Consider the following 18,245-nt stretch of genomic DNA (forward strand, 5'->3'; position numbering starts at 1 on the left):
TGCTTAATTTAGTGAAAATTTCAAGAAAGTTCAAGTCCGATAAATTTGCCATTTAAAAAATATATTCAAGGTGTCAGTATGTCGAATTTTTTGTATGTTAGTTCTTTTAGTATTGTATCATGTGATATATTGGTAATGTGACATATTTGTTATGTGATATATTGGTCATGTGATATACTGATCATGTGATATATTGATCATGTGATGTATTGATCATGTGATATATTGGTCATGTGATATATTGGTCATGTGATATATTGATCATGTGACATATTGATCATGTGATATATTGGTCATGTGATATATTGATCATGTGATATATTGGTCATGTGATATATTGGTCATGTGATATATTGATCATGTGATATATTGGTTTTGTAATATATTGATTATGAGTGACTTGTTTTTATCAAAACCAGGTGATATTATGCTGGACTTGTAATGATTTCGTGTTATGTCGGGAGGCATGGGTTCAGCAGTTGACTTTACTCTTATGATAATTATTTCAAATGTAATATCTAATTCGTGATTGAGTCCCCGAATTTTGATGAGATCGTTTTGTTTAACGTGAATTTGATTGTATTCCATTGACACCGACAATGAATTTTAAAATGGTTTCTGCATGCGAAGTGGACTACAAAGTGATCATTTTACACACTTAAGGCGTTATAATAGGAAACTTGAAACTTGAGGGAAGTAGGATGGTGGTAAACCGTCTGTGTCGTAAAAATCTTACAAATTACCAAACAAAATTGTGGTACATGTACATGCATTTTCAAAGATAGCATCAAGATATGCACAGAAATGTATGCAAACATTTTGCTTACCACAGGTTTTTTATCCTTTTATTTCTCTGGAATATATCTACGTTCTATACGCCTGGGTATGGAACCACACTTGATCTTTCTGTCAAATTATTTGCCACTTTATTCTGAAACCCTGTCTTTATTATCTCGCCTGTGAGGAAGGGGGTAAAAAGCAATTTCTGCAATATTCAGATAGATGTAGCTCCGTCTGCACGGGAGGAAATATTACACAAAATGCTAATTTGTTGCTCAAACCTGGAATAAATAGCATGCTGCTATCTGTGATTCACCTGGTGTGAGAAACACATTGTTTTTGTTCGTGACGTCTGTAGAATGGTGAAGACGTAAAGCCGCCTTTCCTGGCCGGAAGACAAAACATTGAGTAGGATCAGAATCCTATCGCCTAATTGTTGATATCATTACATAGTTCTTACTGGAGATTCGATACAGTACTCCGTGACCAGATAACGGATATCTGCCCCTGGGAACTTAGTAGCGTAATCTGTATTTTATTGGTGAGTTTATTCTATAAGATTTCAATTTAATGAATTATTTTTTTACATAGCCACACAATTATCTTTATGACATGGTCTTTGAGCTGATTGTTCATCGTCAGTTAACGGGATGATTGAAAGATGTCTCGGGCATCATTCAGTAGTATATGGTAAACTGTAGGTGGGGAATGTATTAAAGCTCTACAGTGTTCTGCTATTGACGTTATATCATAGTCTACATACAATATCATTCCTCCTATTATTGACGTTATGTCATAGTCTACATACAATATCATTCCTCCTATTGACGTTATGTCATAGTCTACATACAATATCATTCCTCCTATTATTGACGTTATGTCATAGTCTACATACAATATCATTCCTCCTATTGACGTTATGTCGTAGTCTACCAACACAAATAATTCCTCCTATTATTGACGTTATGTCATAGTCTACATACAATATAATTCCTCCTATTGACGTTATATCATAGTCTACCTACACAAATCATTCCTCCTATTATTGACGTTATGTCATAGTCTACCTACACAAATCATTCCTCCTATTATTGACGTTATGTCATAGTCTACCTACACAAATCATTCCTCCTATTATTGACGTTATGTCATAGTCTACCTACACAAATCATTCCTCCTATTATTGACGTTATGTCATTGTTTACCTACACAAATCATTCCTCCTGTTGTTTGAGTTAAATGCTCGTGTTACAAAGCATCTTATGACGTGAGCAGCTTCAGTCAGTGACGTAAGAACACCAGTGAAGCACGTGAAGTGGTATGTTTTACAGGTGGGCTGTTAATACAATTAAAATTAGTTTATAAAGTTGCCTCATAATACATCATGAATGTTCAGCAGCCGTTAATGTTTTAGAGACCTATGTAAACACAGCGCTCTTGTCTAAGTTTGCAGACATTATATAGATATGTTCGCTTGTTAGACGACTCGTCCAATATGGTTTCGTTAACATGCACTGGCATCATTAAGTCTACATAAAAATATTGACTGAAGATATATCTGTTCATCAATTTTGACAGCCTGATCAATGTCGTCAGTTGATGCCACGTTATGACGTCATACCGTCCCATACACCCTCGGTGTCGTGGTAAATGCCAGTAATCAGATTAAGATCTGGATGAGCCCAGTTTCCTGTGTGATATGAAGTCATACCTGTTCAATCTTCATTTTCTGATGGTTTAGAAGTCACTCCACTTTATTTCATTTAAAGAATGTGAAACGAATCTTGATTTACGTGACGAGTTAATGACTCAGAAGACGGTTACCTCTCTGAAACACAGACTGTTTTCCTGACTATTTGGTCTCAATGTAAATCTACAATTTGTTGTTACGTTGCCGGATTTTCTATCGGTTCAAACGAATTATGAGGCTAGATCTACTCGGACAAAACCAGAAAACAAATATTCTTATACAACATACTTGTGCAATGTGACAACGCGGGACTTGCGCGTGTTTTTGTACCCCGCTTGTGCAGAATTGTTCTGTTATGATTGAAGATTTGGTTCCAGACGGCTGAAATACATGCAATCACTTCAGTGTGCACGTGTACTCTTAGCTTCTAAGTATAAAGTGTTGAATGAGTTTTGGTAGTCAGCTCTGTTAGTTTGACCAATCTCTAAAACAGTTTAAAGTGTAAGATTCTTGTATAGAACACCAATATGGAAACAGTAAAGGCTGGCGTGTGGCGTAGTCATAAAAAAGAGACTTTCATGTTGGTAGTTAAATACGTAACTCGAGTGTTATGTTTTGTTGATAAAAATAACACATGTGTAGCACATTGTAGTGGCTTTAGTACGATTTCCTTGTTTATTCCCATCAACACGGTACACCACCTGTAATTAACGTGCGTACTGAACGCATTAAAAGAGAGTTGGCACACAAATCTCTAGACTTAACATGTTGTCAGGTTCTGCCTAAATCATAGCAAACTTTTTATCCTGATCAGTCGTCATCATTGTCATGTTCACTATCTATAAGATATCGTTTTTATCTTAATCTGTTGTCATCATTGTCATGTTCACTATCTATAAGATATCGTTTATTATCTTGATCTGTCGTCATCATTGCCATGTTCACTATCTATAAGATATCGTTTTTATCTTGATCTGTTGTCATCATTGCCATGTACACTATCTATAAGATATCGTTTTTATCTTGATCTGTCGTCATCATTGTCATGTTCACTGTCTATAAGATATCGTTTATTATCTTGATCTGTCGTCATCATTGCCATGTTCACTATCTATAAAATATCGTTTTTATCTTGATCTGTTGTCATCATTGTCATGTTCACTGTCTATAAGATATCGTTTTTATCTTGATCTGTTGTCATCATTGTCATGTTCACTATCTATAAGATATCGTTTTTATCTTAATCTGTTGTCATCATTGTCATGTTCACTATCTATAAGATATCGTTTATTATCTTGATCTGTCGTCATCATTGCCATGTTCACTATCTATAACATCTCGTTTTTATCTTGATCTGTTGTCATCATTGTCATGTTCACTGTCTATAAGATATCGTTTTTATCTTGATCTGTTGTCATCATTGCCATGTTCACTATCTATAAGATATCGTTTTTATCTTGATCTGTTGTCATCATTGTCATTTTCACTATCTATAAGATATCGTTTTTATCTTGATCTGTTGTCATCATTGTCATGCTCACTGTCTATAAGATATCGTTTTTATCTTGATCTGTTGTCATCATTGTCATTTTCACTATCTATAAGATATCGTTTTTATCTTGATCTGTTGTCATCATTGCTATGCACACTATCTATAAGATATCGTTTTTATCTTGATCTGTCGTCATCATTGTCATGTTCACTATCTATTAGATATCGTTTTTATCTTGATCTGTTGTCATCATTGTCATGTACACTATCTATAAGATATCGTTTTTATCTTGATCTGTTGTCATCATTGCCATGCACACTATCTATAAGATATCGTTTTTATCTTGATCTGTCATCATCATTGTCATGTTCATTATCTATAAGATATAATTTATTATCTTGATCAGTCGTCATCATTGCCATGTACACTATCTATAAGATATCGTTTTTATCTTGATCTGTTGTCATCATTGTCATGTTCACTATCTATAAGATATCGTTTTTATCTTGATCTGTTGTCATCATTGTCATGTACACTATCTATAAGATATCGTTTTTATCTTGATCTGTCGTCATCATTGCCATGTTCACTATCTATAAGATATCGTTTTTATCTTGATCTGTCGTCATCATTGTCATGTTCACTATCTATAAGATATCGTTTTTATCTTGATCTGTTGTCATCATTGTCATGTACACTATCTATAAGATATCGTTTTTATCTTGATCTGTCGTCATCATTGCCATGTTCACTATCTATAAGATATCGTTTTTATCTTGATCTGTTGTCATCATTGTCATGTTCACTATCTATAAGATATCGTTTTTATCTTGATCAGTCGTCATCATTGTCATGTACACTATCTATAAGATATCGTTTTTATCTTGATCTGTCGTCATCATTGTCATGTTCACTATCAATAAGATATCGTTTTTATCTTGATCTGTTGTCATCATTGTCATGTTCACTATCTATAAGATATCGTTTTTATCTTGATCAGTCGTCATCATTGTCATGTACACTATCTATAAGATATCGTTTTTATCTTGATCTGTTGTCATCATTGTCATGTTCACTATCTATAAGATATCGTTTTTATCTTGATCTGTTGTCATCATTGTCATGTACACTATCTATAAGATATCATTTTTATCTTGATCTGTTGTCATCATTGTCATGTTCACTATCTATATGATATCGTTTTTATCTTGATCTGTTGTCATCATTGCCATGTACACTATCTATAAGATATCGTTTTTATCTTGATCTGTTGTCATCATTGTCATGTTCACTATCTATAAGATATCGTTTTTATCTTGATCTGTTGTCATCATTGTCATGTTCACTATCTATAAGATATCGTTTTTATCTTGATCTGTTGTCATCATTGTCATGTTCACTATCTATAAGATATCGTTTTTATCTTGATCTGTTGTCATCATTGTCATGTTCATTATCTATAAGATATCGTTTTTATCTTGATCTGTTGTCATCATTGCCATGTACACTATCTATAACATCTCGTTTTTATCTTGATCTGTCGTCATCATTGCCATGTACACTATCTATAAGATATCGTTTTTATCTTGATCTGTTGTCATCATTGCCATGTACACTATCTATAAGATATCGTTTTTATCTTGATCTGTTGTCATCATTGTCATGTTCACTATCTATAAGATATCGTTTTTATCTTGATCTGTTGTCATCATTGCCATGTACACTATCTATAAGATATCGTTTTTATCTTGATCTGTTGTCATCATTGTCATGTTCACTATCTATAAGATATCGTTTTTATCTTGATCTGTTGTCATCATTGTCATGTTCACTATCTATAAGATATCGTTTTTATCTTGATCTGTCGTCATCATTGCCATGTACACTATCTATAAAATATCGTTTTTATCTTGATCTGTTGTCATCATTGTCATGTTCACTATCTATAAGATATCGTTTTTATCTTGATCTGTTGTCATCATTGTCATGTTCACTATCTATAAGATATCGTTTTTATCTTGATCTGTTGTCATCATTGCCATGTACACTATCTATAAGATATCGTTTTTATCTTGATCTGTTGTCATCATTGTCATGTTCACTATCTATAAGATATCGTTTTTATCTTGATCTGTTGTCATCATTGTCATGTTCATTATCTATAAGATATCGTTTTTATCTTGATCTGTTGTCATCATTGCCATGTACACTATCTATAACATCTCGTTTTTATCTTGATCTGTCGTCATCATTGCCATGTACACTATCTATAAGATATCGTTTTTATCTTGATCTGTTGTCATCATTGCCATGTACACTATCTATAAGATATCGTTTTTATCTTGATCTGTTGTCATCATTGTCATGTTCACTATCTATAAGATATCGTTTTTATCTTGATCTGTTGTCATCATTGCCATGTACACTATCTATAAGATATCGTTTTTATCTTGATCTGTTGTCATCATTGTCATGTTCACTATCTATAAGATATCGTTTTTATCTTGATCTGTTGTCATCATTGTCATGTTCACTATCTATAAGATATCGTTTTTATCTTGATCTGTCGTCATCATTGCCATGTACACTATCTATAAAATATCGTTTTTATCTTGATCTGTTGTCATCATTGTCATGTTCACTATCTATAAGATATCGTTTTTATCTTGATCTGTTGTCATCATTGTCATGTTCATTATCTATAAGATATCGTTTTTATCTTGATCTGTTGTCATCATTGCCATGTACACTATCTATAACATCTCGTTTTTATCTTGATCTGTCGTCATCATTGCCATGCACACTATCTATAAGATATCGTTTTTTATCTTGATCTGTTGTCATCATTGTCATGTTCACTATCTATAAGATATTATTTATTATCTTGATCTGTTGTCATCATTGCCATATTCACTTGGTATAAGCTATTGTGTTTTTTAACTTGATCTGTTTGCATTATTCACTACGAATACTAGTCAACTATCGTTTTTAGCCCAACTGGCCTGAATGGCCATCCGTCGTCCGTCCGTAGTTCGTTAACATTTGTTTTAAATTCCTTCTTGTCTTGAATGCCTGAATGAATTTTGATGGAATTTGGTCTGGATCATTATTGGGCAAAGTAAAAATAACGTTGTAGATGTATATACGAGGGGTGTGGCTCTCTTGGGGATCGAAGTGGCCCACTAGAGAAAATTGAGATAAATCCTTTAAATAACTACTAGTAGAAGTGATGTTGTATAAACAGGGGGTGTGACTCCCTTGGGGCCGAAAGGGTTGGGTCATATAGGTGTTAGTGAGGTATATCATTTAAATCCCTACTAGTCTTGAACGCATGCTTTTGATAAAATTTAATCTGGCGCATTATTGGACAAAGGAAATGTAACGTTTTGTAAACGGAGGATGTGGCTCCTCTGGGGCCAGAGTGGTGGGGTCCAATAGGGGAAATATGGGTAAATTCTTTAAACCCCTGCTAGTCCCGGACGCCTCAATGGATTTCATGAAATTTGGCTTGGAGCATTATTTGGAAAAGACGATCTAAAGTTGTATAAAATGAGGTTGTGGTTCCCTTGGGACTTAAGGAGAGAGGTCCGAAAGGGGAAATCGAGCTAAATCCTTCAAATTGCTGTTTGTTTGAAACGCCTGAACATAATTTGATGAAAGTTTGTCTGAAGCATAACTGGGCAGATGAGATCTAGTTTTGTATAAGCAAAGGATGTGACAGTGTTGGGGCTGTAGAAAGGGGTGTCCAATGGGGGAAATATAGTTTGACCAATTGGTGGGAGAGGCAGTTCAAAAGTAGGAAAATGTTAGAAATATCACTTAAATAAGTGTACATGTGTATTTTAACATACTTATTGAAATATCCAGATGAGCGATTTAGGCCGTGGGGGCCTCTTGTTTATCTTGATCTGTCGTCATCAAGCCATATTTACTACGTATTAGCTATTGTCTTTATCTTAATCTGTCGGCATCATTATCATATCCACTCCCTATTATATAAGCTATCGGTGCTTTCCTGTTCTGCCGTCATCATTTCTATATTCAGTACCTATATAAGCTATCGTTTCTTCCCTCCTTTTACTGCCGTCATCATTTCTATATTCAGTACCTATACAAGCTATCGTTTCTTCCCTCCTTTTACTGCCGTCATCATTTCTATATTCAGTACCTATACAAGCTATCGTTTCTTCCCTCCTTTTACTGCCGTCATCATTTCTATATTCAGTACCTATACAAGCTATCGTTTCTTCCCTCCTTTTACTGCCGTCATCATTTCTATATTCAGTACCTATACAAGCTATCGTTTCTTCCCTCCTTTTACTTCCGTCATCATTTCTATATTCAGTACCTATACAAGCTATCGTTTCTTTATCTTCTTTTCTGCCGTCATCATTTCTATATTCAGTACCTACAAGCTATCGTTTCTTTATCTTTTCTGCCGTCATCATTTCTATATTCAATGCATACAACCTATCGGTTTTTTCCTCCTGTTCTTCCGTAACCATTTCCATATTGAGTACCCATAATCTATTGTTTCTGCCGTCATCATTTCTATATTCAATGCATACAACCTATCGTATCTTTCCTCCTGTTCTACCGTCACCATTTCTATATTCAGTACCCACAACCTATCGTACCTCCTCCTGTTCTACAGTCAGCATTTCTATATTCAGTACCCACAAGCTATCGGTTATCTGCTCCTGATCTACAGTCAGCATTTCTATATTCAGTACCCACAACCTATCGGTTATCTGCTCCTCTTCTGCCGTCATCATCTAGTTTTTAGGATTTCTTCGTTGTCTGTTCGTCTGTTTTAGATGCATCGCGATGTCCACCTTCAGATGTTCAGGGTAGTATATAGTAAACGTAGCCATATAACAGCTGATTTTAATCAGATTGGATTTCAAACGGCTTTTGTGAAGATTTTTGACCACGTTTGGTTTCCTGGTAAAGTGTGCCACATCACCGAATCTTTAAATCATACTGGTTTTAATGACCACTTATACGATGATGTTGTTTTCACGTCTTAGTTTTAGGAAGAACATACCTTGGTAGTAATATTTGAACTCTAGACATCTCGTAGTCTTACTGCTGACGACAGCCTATATTCCACGTTAAATTGATATGTACCATTCCTAGTAAGTTCGCTGTCGATTGTAATCTTATATAAATGGGATAATATTTCAGGTTTTGTGTTAAAAATCTCTCTGCTAGCTTTTTACTGGTCGTAAATTAAAAAGAACATTTGAAGTTTATTGGCTATTTTACACAAGGTTGAATTATTCATAACTTAGTAATGGTTTGGCTGGAATGATGGGAAACCTGTTACAGTGTTATCGTAGCTATTATCTCACTATCCGGACAATTCACTCAACAACTCCACGATCGTTTATGAATAACATATATACACTGTAATTAAAAAATAACATAAAAGGTATCTAAAAAACATAAATAGACCTTACAAAAAAATTAGTTTGCATATTTACGAATCTTAATGAAATGGACACCCTTGAAAAGGAGCAACACACTGTTTTCTTATGCGCATATTACATCCTGAAAAAGATGATTAAACGTCGATAAAATTTGACACAAATCATAAAGCTACCGGATGGATATTTCAACTGCTAAATGAAGTCTTCTCGATGTTTCGTTTCTGTTTACATTACCTATTTAATGTGAAATGCCCCTTTTGTATGTTAGTATAAAACTGACTGATTCAAAGTCGGGCTCCAAGTGACGTTCAAGATATTTTATCAAATGATCAGTTCTCCAAATTATTTATCTCCTGGCAAGAGTTATTAGATTCACCTAGCCACCAGTCGGCTCTTTTATAGGATAAGTAAAGCTGGTAGTATTTACTTTCAAGCGGGATTCTGAAGTGGTATTTCTTTTTATTGATAATCAGATTAAGAAGGTTTTGGTGAATCCTGTTTTCTTCGGACATTTTACTGGCAGGTATCAGACGGAAACATTTTGTTGTGTAGACTGAGAGATCATTTTCCGATCAATGAGCTTGTGTCGTTATAACATTGTGTTAAGTTACTTCAGACACCTGTTGACGTACATGCATCTTTAACCTAGCCAAAATCTCCAGGGGATTCACAGCAGATTGGTCGTGCTGTCAAGGCCATGCATACATGTGTTTTTTTCCTATAATCAAACGTTGTTTTCGTAATAATTTTAATCTTTCTTTAATATGGCTGATCCATCAACATTCCTGGTTTTATATAAGCCAAATCCTTAGTGCACTCCTAACCTACATTCAGACAGTCGTGGCAATTTGCTTTTCGCTTTGATGCGTGAAGTCTATTTCATTTCCAGTATACTACTTCCCCTTGAGTACTGTTAAAGGTGGGATCTGACCATTCCACTACTGTCACGTACTAGTAGGCACTTCGGCCCACGTTCAGGTCACCAGATATCCTAATTGCAACAGCTCCGTTGTACATTATCAGATTCCATGATCAACCTGTCTCTTTAACTTAAATTGCACAGCGTTTAGATCATGTAAATCGTGTATACCCCAGGTACGGTACTGCCACCTGTTGGCCGATTGTATGAACATATTCTCTGATCACAGTCCAGGTGGCGGAGTTCCTATCCAGGGATTTAATGTGATAAACGTTATCTTATCAAACAGCATCTGTCGCTACATTACTGGATTAAATGGTTATTATAAAGGTAAGTCTATGTCTCTAAATTATTGGATTATATGTTTATTATAAAGTAAGTATATGTCGCTAAATTATTGGATTATATGTTTATTATATAGTTCAGTAGATGTCCCTACATTACTGTATTATATGTTTATTATATAGGTCAGTAGATGTCGCTATATTACTGTATTATATGTTTATTATAAAGGTCAGAAGATGTCGCTAAATTATTGGATTATATGTTTATTATAAAGGTCAGTCTATATCGCTACATTACTGTATTATATGTTTATTATATAGGTCAGTGATGTCGCTACATTACTGGATTATATGTTTATTATATAGGTCAGTAGATGTCGCTACATTACTGTATTATATATTTATTATATAGGTCAGTATATGTCGCTTACATTACTGTATTATATGTTTATTATATAGGTCAGTAGATAACACTACATTACTGTATTATATGTTTATTATATAGGTCAGTAGATGTCGCTAAATTATTGGATTATATGTTTATTATATAGGTCAGGAGATGTCGCTACATTACTGTATTATATGTTTATTATATAGGTCAGTAGATGTCGCTACAATACTGGATTATATGTTTATTATATAGGTCCGTAGATGTCCCTACATTACTGTATTATATAGGTCAGTAGATGTCACTACAATACTGTATTATATGTTTATTATATAGGTCAGTAGATGTCACTACATTACTGTATTATATGTTTATTATATAGGTCAGTAGATGTCACTACATTACTGGATTATATGTTTATTATATAGGTCAGTAGATGTCGCTACATTACTGTATTATATGTTTATTATATAGGTCAGTAGATGTCACTACATTACTGTATTATATGTTTATTATATAGGTCAGTATATGTCGCTATATAACTGTATTATATGTTTATTATCAACGTCAGTAGATGTCGCTACATTACTGTATTATATGTTTATTATATAGGTCAGTAGATGTCACTACATTACTGTATTATATGTTTATTATATAGGTCAGTAGATGTCACTACATTACTGTATTATATGTTTATTATATAGGTCAGTAGATGTCACTACATTACTGGATTATATAGGTCAGTAGATGTCGCTACATTTCTGTATTATATGTTTATTATATAGGTCAGTAGATGTCCCTACATTACTGTATTATATGTTTATTATATAGGTCAGTAGATGTCGCTACATTACTGTATTATATGTTTATTATATAGGTCAATATATGTCACTACATTACTCTATTATATGTTTATTACATGTATATAGGTCAGTAGATGTAGGTGAGCTTATGCCATACCGTGGCGTCCGTCGTCCGTCCGTCCGTCCGTCCGTCCGTCAACAATTGACTTATTTGACTTCTTCTTCATAACCGCTGATCGGAATTTGCACAAATTTGGTCAGAAGCATCCCTATGGGTAGGGTAGCATCATTATGGGGTGGGGATTCAAAATTGTACAAATGATGGGGCTGACCCCCCAGGGGCCTGAGGGGCGGGGCCAAAAGGAGTCATTTTGGCGCTATTGATATAAACGACTTCTTCTCTGAAACCAAGCAATGGCTATCACTCATATTTGCCTGGTAGCATCACTATGGGGTGGGGATTCAAAATTGTACAAATGATGGGGCTGAACCCCCAGGGGCCTGAGGGGCGGGGCCAAATGTGGTCAATCTGGCTATATTGATATAAACGACTTCTTCTCTGAAACCAAGCAATGGCTATCGCTCATATTTGCCTGGTAGCATCATTATGGGGTTGGGATTCAAAATTGTACAAATGATGGGGCTGACCCCCCAGGGGCCTGAGGGGTGGGGCCAAATGTGGTCAATCTGGCTATATTGATATAAACGACTTCTTCTCTGAAACCAAGCAATGGCTATCGCCCATATTTGCCTGGTAGCATCATTATGGGGTGGGGATTCAAAATTGTACAAATGATGGGGCTGACCCCCCAGGGGCCTGAGGGGTGGGGCCGAATGTTGTCAATTTGGCTATATTGATATGAAAGACTTCTTCTCTGAAACCGAGCAATGCCTGTCGCTCATAATTGCCTGGTAGCATCACTATGGGGTAGGGGACTCAAAATTGTACAAATGATGGGGCTGACCCCCCAGGGGCCTGAGGGGCGTGGCCAAATGTGGTCAATCTGGCTATATTGATATAAACGACTTCTTCTCTGAAAACAAGCAATGGCTATCGCTCATATTTGCCTGGTAGCATCATTATGGGGTGGGGATTCAAAATTGTACAAATGATGGGGCTGAGGGGTGGGGCCGAATGTTGTCAATTTGGCTATATTGATATGAAAGACTTCTTCTCTGAAACCGAGCAATGCCTGTCGCTCATATTTGCCTGGTAGCATCACTATGGGGTAGGGATTCAAAATTGTACAAATGATGGGACTGACCCCCCAGGGGCCTGAGGGGCGGGGCCAAATGTGCTCAATCTGGCTATATTCATATAATTGACTTCTTCTCTGGAACCAAACAATGGAAATCTCTCATATTTTACTGGTAGCATCACCTTCGGGTAGGAATTTGAAATTGTACAAATGACGGGGCCGACCCCCTGGGGGCTGAGGGGTGGGGCCAAATGTGCTCAATCTGGCTATATTCATATAATTGACTTCTTCTCTGGAACCAAACAATGGAAATCTCTCATATTTTACTGGTAGCATCACCTTCGGGTAGGAATTTGAAATTGTACAAATGACGGGGCCGACCCCCTGGGGGCTGATGGGTCGGGGCCAAAAGGGGTCAGTTTTGCAGAATTGATATAAATGACTTCTACTCTGAAACTAAGCAGGGGCTATCGCTCATATTTGCCTGGTAGCATCCCTATGGGGTGGGAATTCAAAATTGTACAAATGGTGGGGCCCCAAAAGGTCCTGAGGGGGTGGGGGGTGGGGGTGGGGGTGGGGGGGGGGGGGCCAAAATTGGTCAATTTGTTTAAACAACTTCTCTGAAACTAAGCAATGGATATTACTCACATTTGACTGGTAGCATCCTATTGGGGTAGGAATTCAAAATTGTATAAAGGAAGGAGCTGACCCCCCAGGGGGCAGAGGGCAGGGTCAAAAGGGGTCAATTAATCTAAACAAGATCTTCTCTGAAACTAAGCAATGGATATCACTCACATTTGTGTGGTAGCATCTCTATGGGGTCGCGCCAAAAGTCAATTTCATTTCATGGATTAATGCACTTTTTGGCATTTTTAGTATTAAAATAAAACTAATATACATGTACCCATATAAAATGCTTATGATATATATTGACATAGCAATACCAGTGACAAATATACTTAAGCATCATTCTTGTTTCATATCTCATGAAACCAGGTGAGCGATACAGGCCCTCTGGGCCTCTTGTTCTTAGAAATTAAAACAAGTGTCATTTTCAGGAGTGTTGCTCACAAGAAAATTTCATTTCAATGAAATTCTGATATAATGCATTCAATATCAAACGTTTTCAATTATTGTATCGGAATTATATCTATGTAAAGTATCACAAATGCTGTAAGAAATTATGTTTTATTTTAATTCAATCAAAACCATAATATCGTGAGTCTGTCCTTGAATCATGTAATACATGATTGATAACAGTATTTACATGTGGACCGGTCAACCTTCAGTTACATTGCGTAGTGCAGAATGTAACCGCACAGACCGAGGAGATGCAGTGCACATTGCACAGCGCGGCGGTTACACGACAGGTAGGTATGGGGATAGTGACAGGTAAAAACTGTCTTATTGTAACTGATATTCTTATTGTTTGGTGACCTTGGCGAAGGAATGCTAACTCTGTCGTTAATTTCAGATTGTCGCGTTGGGGCAAAGTGGACGTAGGATGTCTAGTGATTTTGACCCGGTTCTTTAAAGCCTCTACAATGGTGACCATGTCTCCCCAAGTCGTTCATTTGGCCATTGTGGTACTTGGTAGTGTTTGTTTGAGCTACAGTCAAGAAACATCGATAAAGGTAAGGTGATATATATACTTCATACTGAGAGTATTTAATTGATAATAGATACAGTTATTATAGTACTAAACCAAAATAAGGCCTCGCAAACGACTAACTATCAATACATTAATCCGCTTTTAATAAAAGTTGAATGATTACACGAATTAAGATTAAAGCGCACAAAATATTTTTGATAATTTGATAAAGATATTTGTATGATACAAAAAGGATATCTAACAGTGTCTTCAGTAATACAAAATATATTCCACGAGTGGGGCTAATGTTTTGATATTCGCATGAGTGAACAATATCAAAATATAAGCCACACGGGTGAAATATATTCGGTATTACTGAAGATAATGTTAAATATTCTGTTTATTACATTTTATAGAAAAATATATCAAGTCAGTTTTTAATTTTCCTCGTTGTCGTTTGTAAGCAGTGTTTTGATTGGTCAAATCAGAAAAAGTGATTTTTTTTTCACTAGTGAAAATATCACTTTTATAGAATATTTCACTGGTAAAAATGTAATAAAGCATGGAATACACGCTTTGACATCTGTGTGAGGAACACAAAAGATATATTTCCTGTTATTTTTCACAACAGACCTGACATGTATGTATTTTGTAAATTACTTGGCAATAACAATAGAGGAAATGTGCGCCCATTTTTTTTACCTCCATGTATCTACAGCTAATAGAGTGTGTGACAGCCAGTAGTCAATTAGTCTGAAATAAGAGATAACATATGTCGTGATGCTTCCTCCTCGACTGAAGTGTATGTTTGTGTTTATTTCATGGTACGTAATGTATTTAACGAAGACATTAGTGTTTACACATCAAGATAAATGTAAATACCATGATACATAGAAACATTTAATACCAGGCAGAATTCATAACGTATTGTTTATAACTAGAGGGGAATGTGTATGGTGTAGGTGTGCAGTGTTGATGTTATTTAATATTGTCATTCTAGTCACACACAAGGAAGGTGAGGGGGATACTGTAGTAAAATGTATATGTTTGCTGACCTTAATGTCAGGCTGTCAAACCTGTCGCTGTTTCTCAGTGTCGGATGCAGTGTGTTGTGCGGTGTTAGTTTTCATTAGACAGAAGACATTCAAAACGGCGTGTTGTCATTTTTCGAAACAAATTATTTTTAGTGTATGTGGAAAAGGTTTTTTATAAAGGAAATGATAGGGAAATTATGAATGTAAAAAAAAGTGTGAAGTCATATCCGATTTATCATTACTAGGGCGTTCTTATGATGGAGATCAATCAACATTTATTATTTTTTTGTGTCAAAAATTTCCTATCACGTTTTCTATCTCATGTGACAAATACTTAATATCGATATCAGAGATACATTTGTATCATCTTATACATCTACAATACATCTACAATATATCTACAGTACCAGATATCTGAGGAAAGCTGAGTAAATAAAGTAAAGCCGAAAGACGTTTCTCTATTTCGGTATTTTATTCAGCAACCTTATTCAAGATGATATATAGCATGCAAAAACAACACAGAGAATATACTCTACGTTTCAGAATATATGCTGCATACAATGCTTTCACATATATAGAATATATAGTCTGTTTAACGAGTCATAATTCAAAACGTTGAGTAGGTTTGTAATTCTGTTATTTAGAATGATAAAAGAGAGGTTACACACGGGGGGGATGATTTATGAAGTTTAAACATCAACTGAATATATTTGTATATGTTTAGACGTTAACAATATAGTGTGGGGAAAATGTTGCAGAAACTAGCATCATTTGTCGTCATAAACCACCCTCTCTGGTTGTTCATTCCTGTACGGTATACGTCTAACTTCCCTAGTCCGTAATGAGTTGTGTAATAGAGGATATCTAACAGTATTTTCAGTGATTTGATATTTTCACGAGTGCGCAGCACGACTGAAAAATAAGAAAATATTAGTCGCACGAGTGTCTCGTTAACATATCTCGCTAATATAGCTAGTGGTGTTGAAATTACCACTTTGGCTGATATGTGATGAATGTGGTAAAATATATCTCGCAGACGAACAATTTACAGAAAGATATGCTGGGTTAATTCTTTAACGATAGGCGTGATACACGGCGAATGACAAAAACAGTTTCATTTTTCTGTGACTGTTTCCGTGATGGTAGAAACCCTTCGATATATTTTATGAACTGAGAAACCAAGACTGCTCATATCGCACTGAAAAGTACTTTTACGATGACAACGGAAGGCATATTGTGGACGTCATCCTTGTACACAGAATATCGTAGTATGGGCGTTTTGTCGTCGATTCTGCTCCCTGATATACATACATTAGTGCGTATACAATGAATTATCGTATTAATTATCTCAGAGAGTAAAAGTCTTTAGTAAGATACAATCTCACAAATGGAATATAAAATGTCCAGCTCTTTCACTAGCGTTATCTTCGAACAGGAAGTAAGTGTTTTCTGTTCCTATTTGTATATCATAGAGATTATATCAACATTTTATACAGTAACAGTTATAAAACACTTGTTTTATGATATAACTCCCGTTTTACATCATTCACATTGGGCCCCGTGTTACTTTTACTTCTCTCCTTCCTTTGGTTATATTACTCCCAAGCTCTGTGTCATTTATCTGTTAGAACAATGGCCACATACATTGTATCTTCCATGGATTGTGCAACAGGCAACCAGGGCCGAGTTGTTCAAAAGGTGATTAGCGTCATCACTTGATTAGTGAAAATTTAATTTCTTATTTGTTGCAAAACCTGTGAGTATATCGTCTTTAAATTGTGCCAGTTGGAAGAGAATTAAGAATTACATTATTTCCTAAAGTTTTGTTAAGTTAGTTCTAGCAGAAATTATTTCATCAATGATTTGTTCAGATAATTATCGCTACCTTGTAGAACACAAAAATCATTGAAACTTCATCATACAGCTGTTTCATACTTCTAGGACTCTACTGGTGATACATCAATATACATTTCCTCGAGAATGATAATGAATTATTTTCAACTTCATCTCGAGAGAATTTGTATATGTACAAATACCTGTATTATCATCAGTATGACTAGTAGATCTGATCTTGTTAGCCTAAGTAGTGTGCTGTTTACATTGCTCCGTTATAAATAGATATGCTTATTACGTTGTGCATGAACCTATAGTATAGATTTCATAACGATAACAATTGCCCTGTATCTGTCCCTCTAACCTTATCATACACAAAGGATGATGAATCAAGGTAAAAAGGTCCAAAATGTCTGCACGATATCCTTCAGTAGTGCCAAATCTGACGGAAGCCACGCCAAGGTCACAAAGGTCGAGGTTCTCTCCGTCTACACCGATATCTGTCCTAAATCTTATCCTTCCTTCACTTTCATCTTTCTAGGTATATTCTTTATTCTGGTTTCGGGCGATTCCTCTGATTTAGTTTGATATAATATTTATCAAACGAATATTTTAAATGTTTACTTTGATAAAATTACCGGGTTCAGGTTCTTACTTTATACTCTATACTTTAATGTCCACCAATTACATTTTCCTGACCTTTCTTTTAGATCCCTGTAACTTTGACCCTCACGAACAAGCCCTAGAAGAACGAAATAGTTGTCTGCTTCAGTGCTACATGTATGGCCATTATTTGACAT

General features: G+C 35.5%; 1 protein-coding gene across 3 annotated transcripts in view; it reads left to right on the forward strand.

The window, feature by feature from the left end:
* Positions 1 to 1,180: 1,180 nt before the first annotated feature.
* Positions 1,181 to 18,245, forward strand: part of LOC117331282 (inter-alpha-trypsin inhibitor heavy chain H3-like) — a 62,399-nt gene continuing 45,334 nt past the window's right edge. The window contains exons 1-2 of one of the 3 annotated variants that reach the window (XM_033889891.1): positions 1,181 to 1,321; positions 14,462 to 14,621. In XM_033889891.1, the coding sequence (XP_033745782.1) occupies positions 14,532 to 14,621 (90 nt within the window). In that variant the 5' untranslated portion in view covers positions 1,181 to 1,321; positions 14,462 to 14,531. Of the gene's footprint in view, positions 1,322 to 14,239; positions 14,358 to 14,461; positions 14,622 to 18,245 lie in introns of those variants that run through there. The other 2 variants (XM_033889892.1, XM_033889890.1) reach the window with 2 other exon arrangements.

The sequence above is a fragment of the Pecten maximus genome, chromosome 7 (genome assembly GCF_902652985.1).
Source record: "Pecten maximus chromosome 7, xPecMax1.1, whole genome shotgun sequence".
In the NCBI taxonomy this organism is placed as follows: Eukaryota; Metazoa; Mollusca; class Bivalvia; order Pectinida; family Pectinidae; genus Pecten; species Pecten maximus.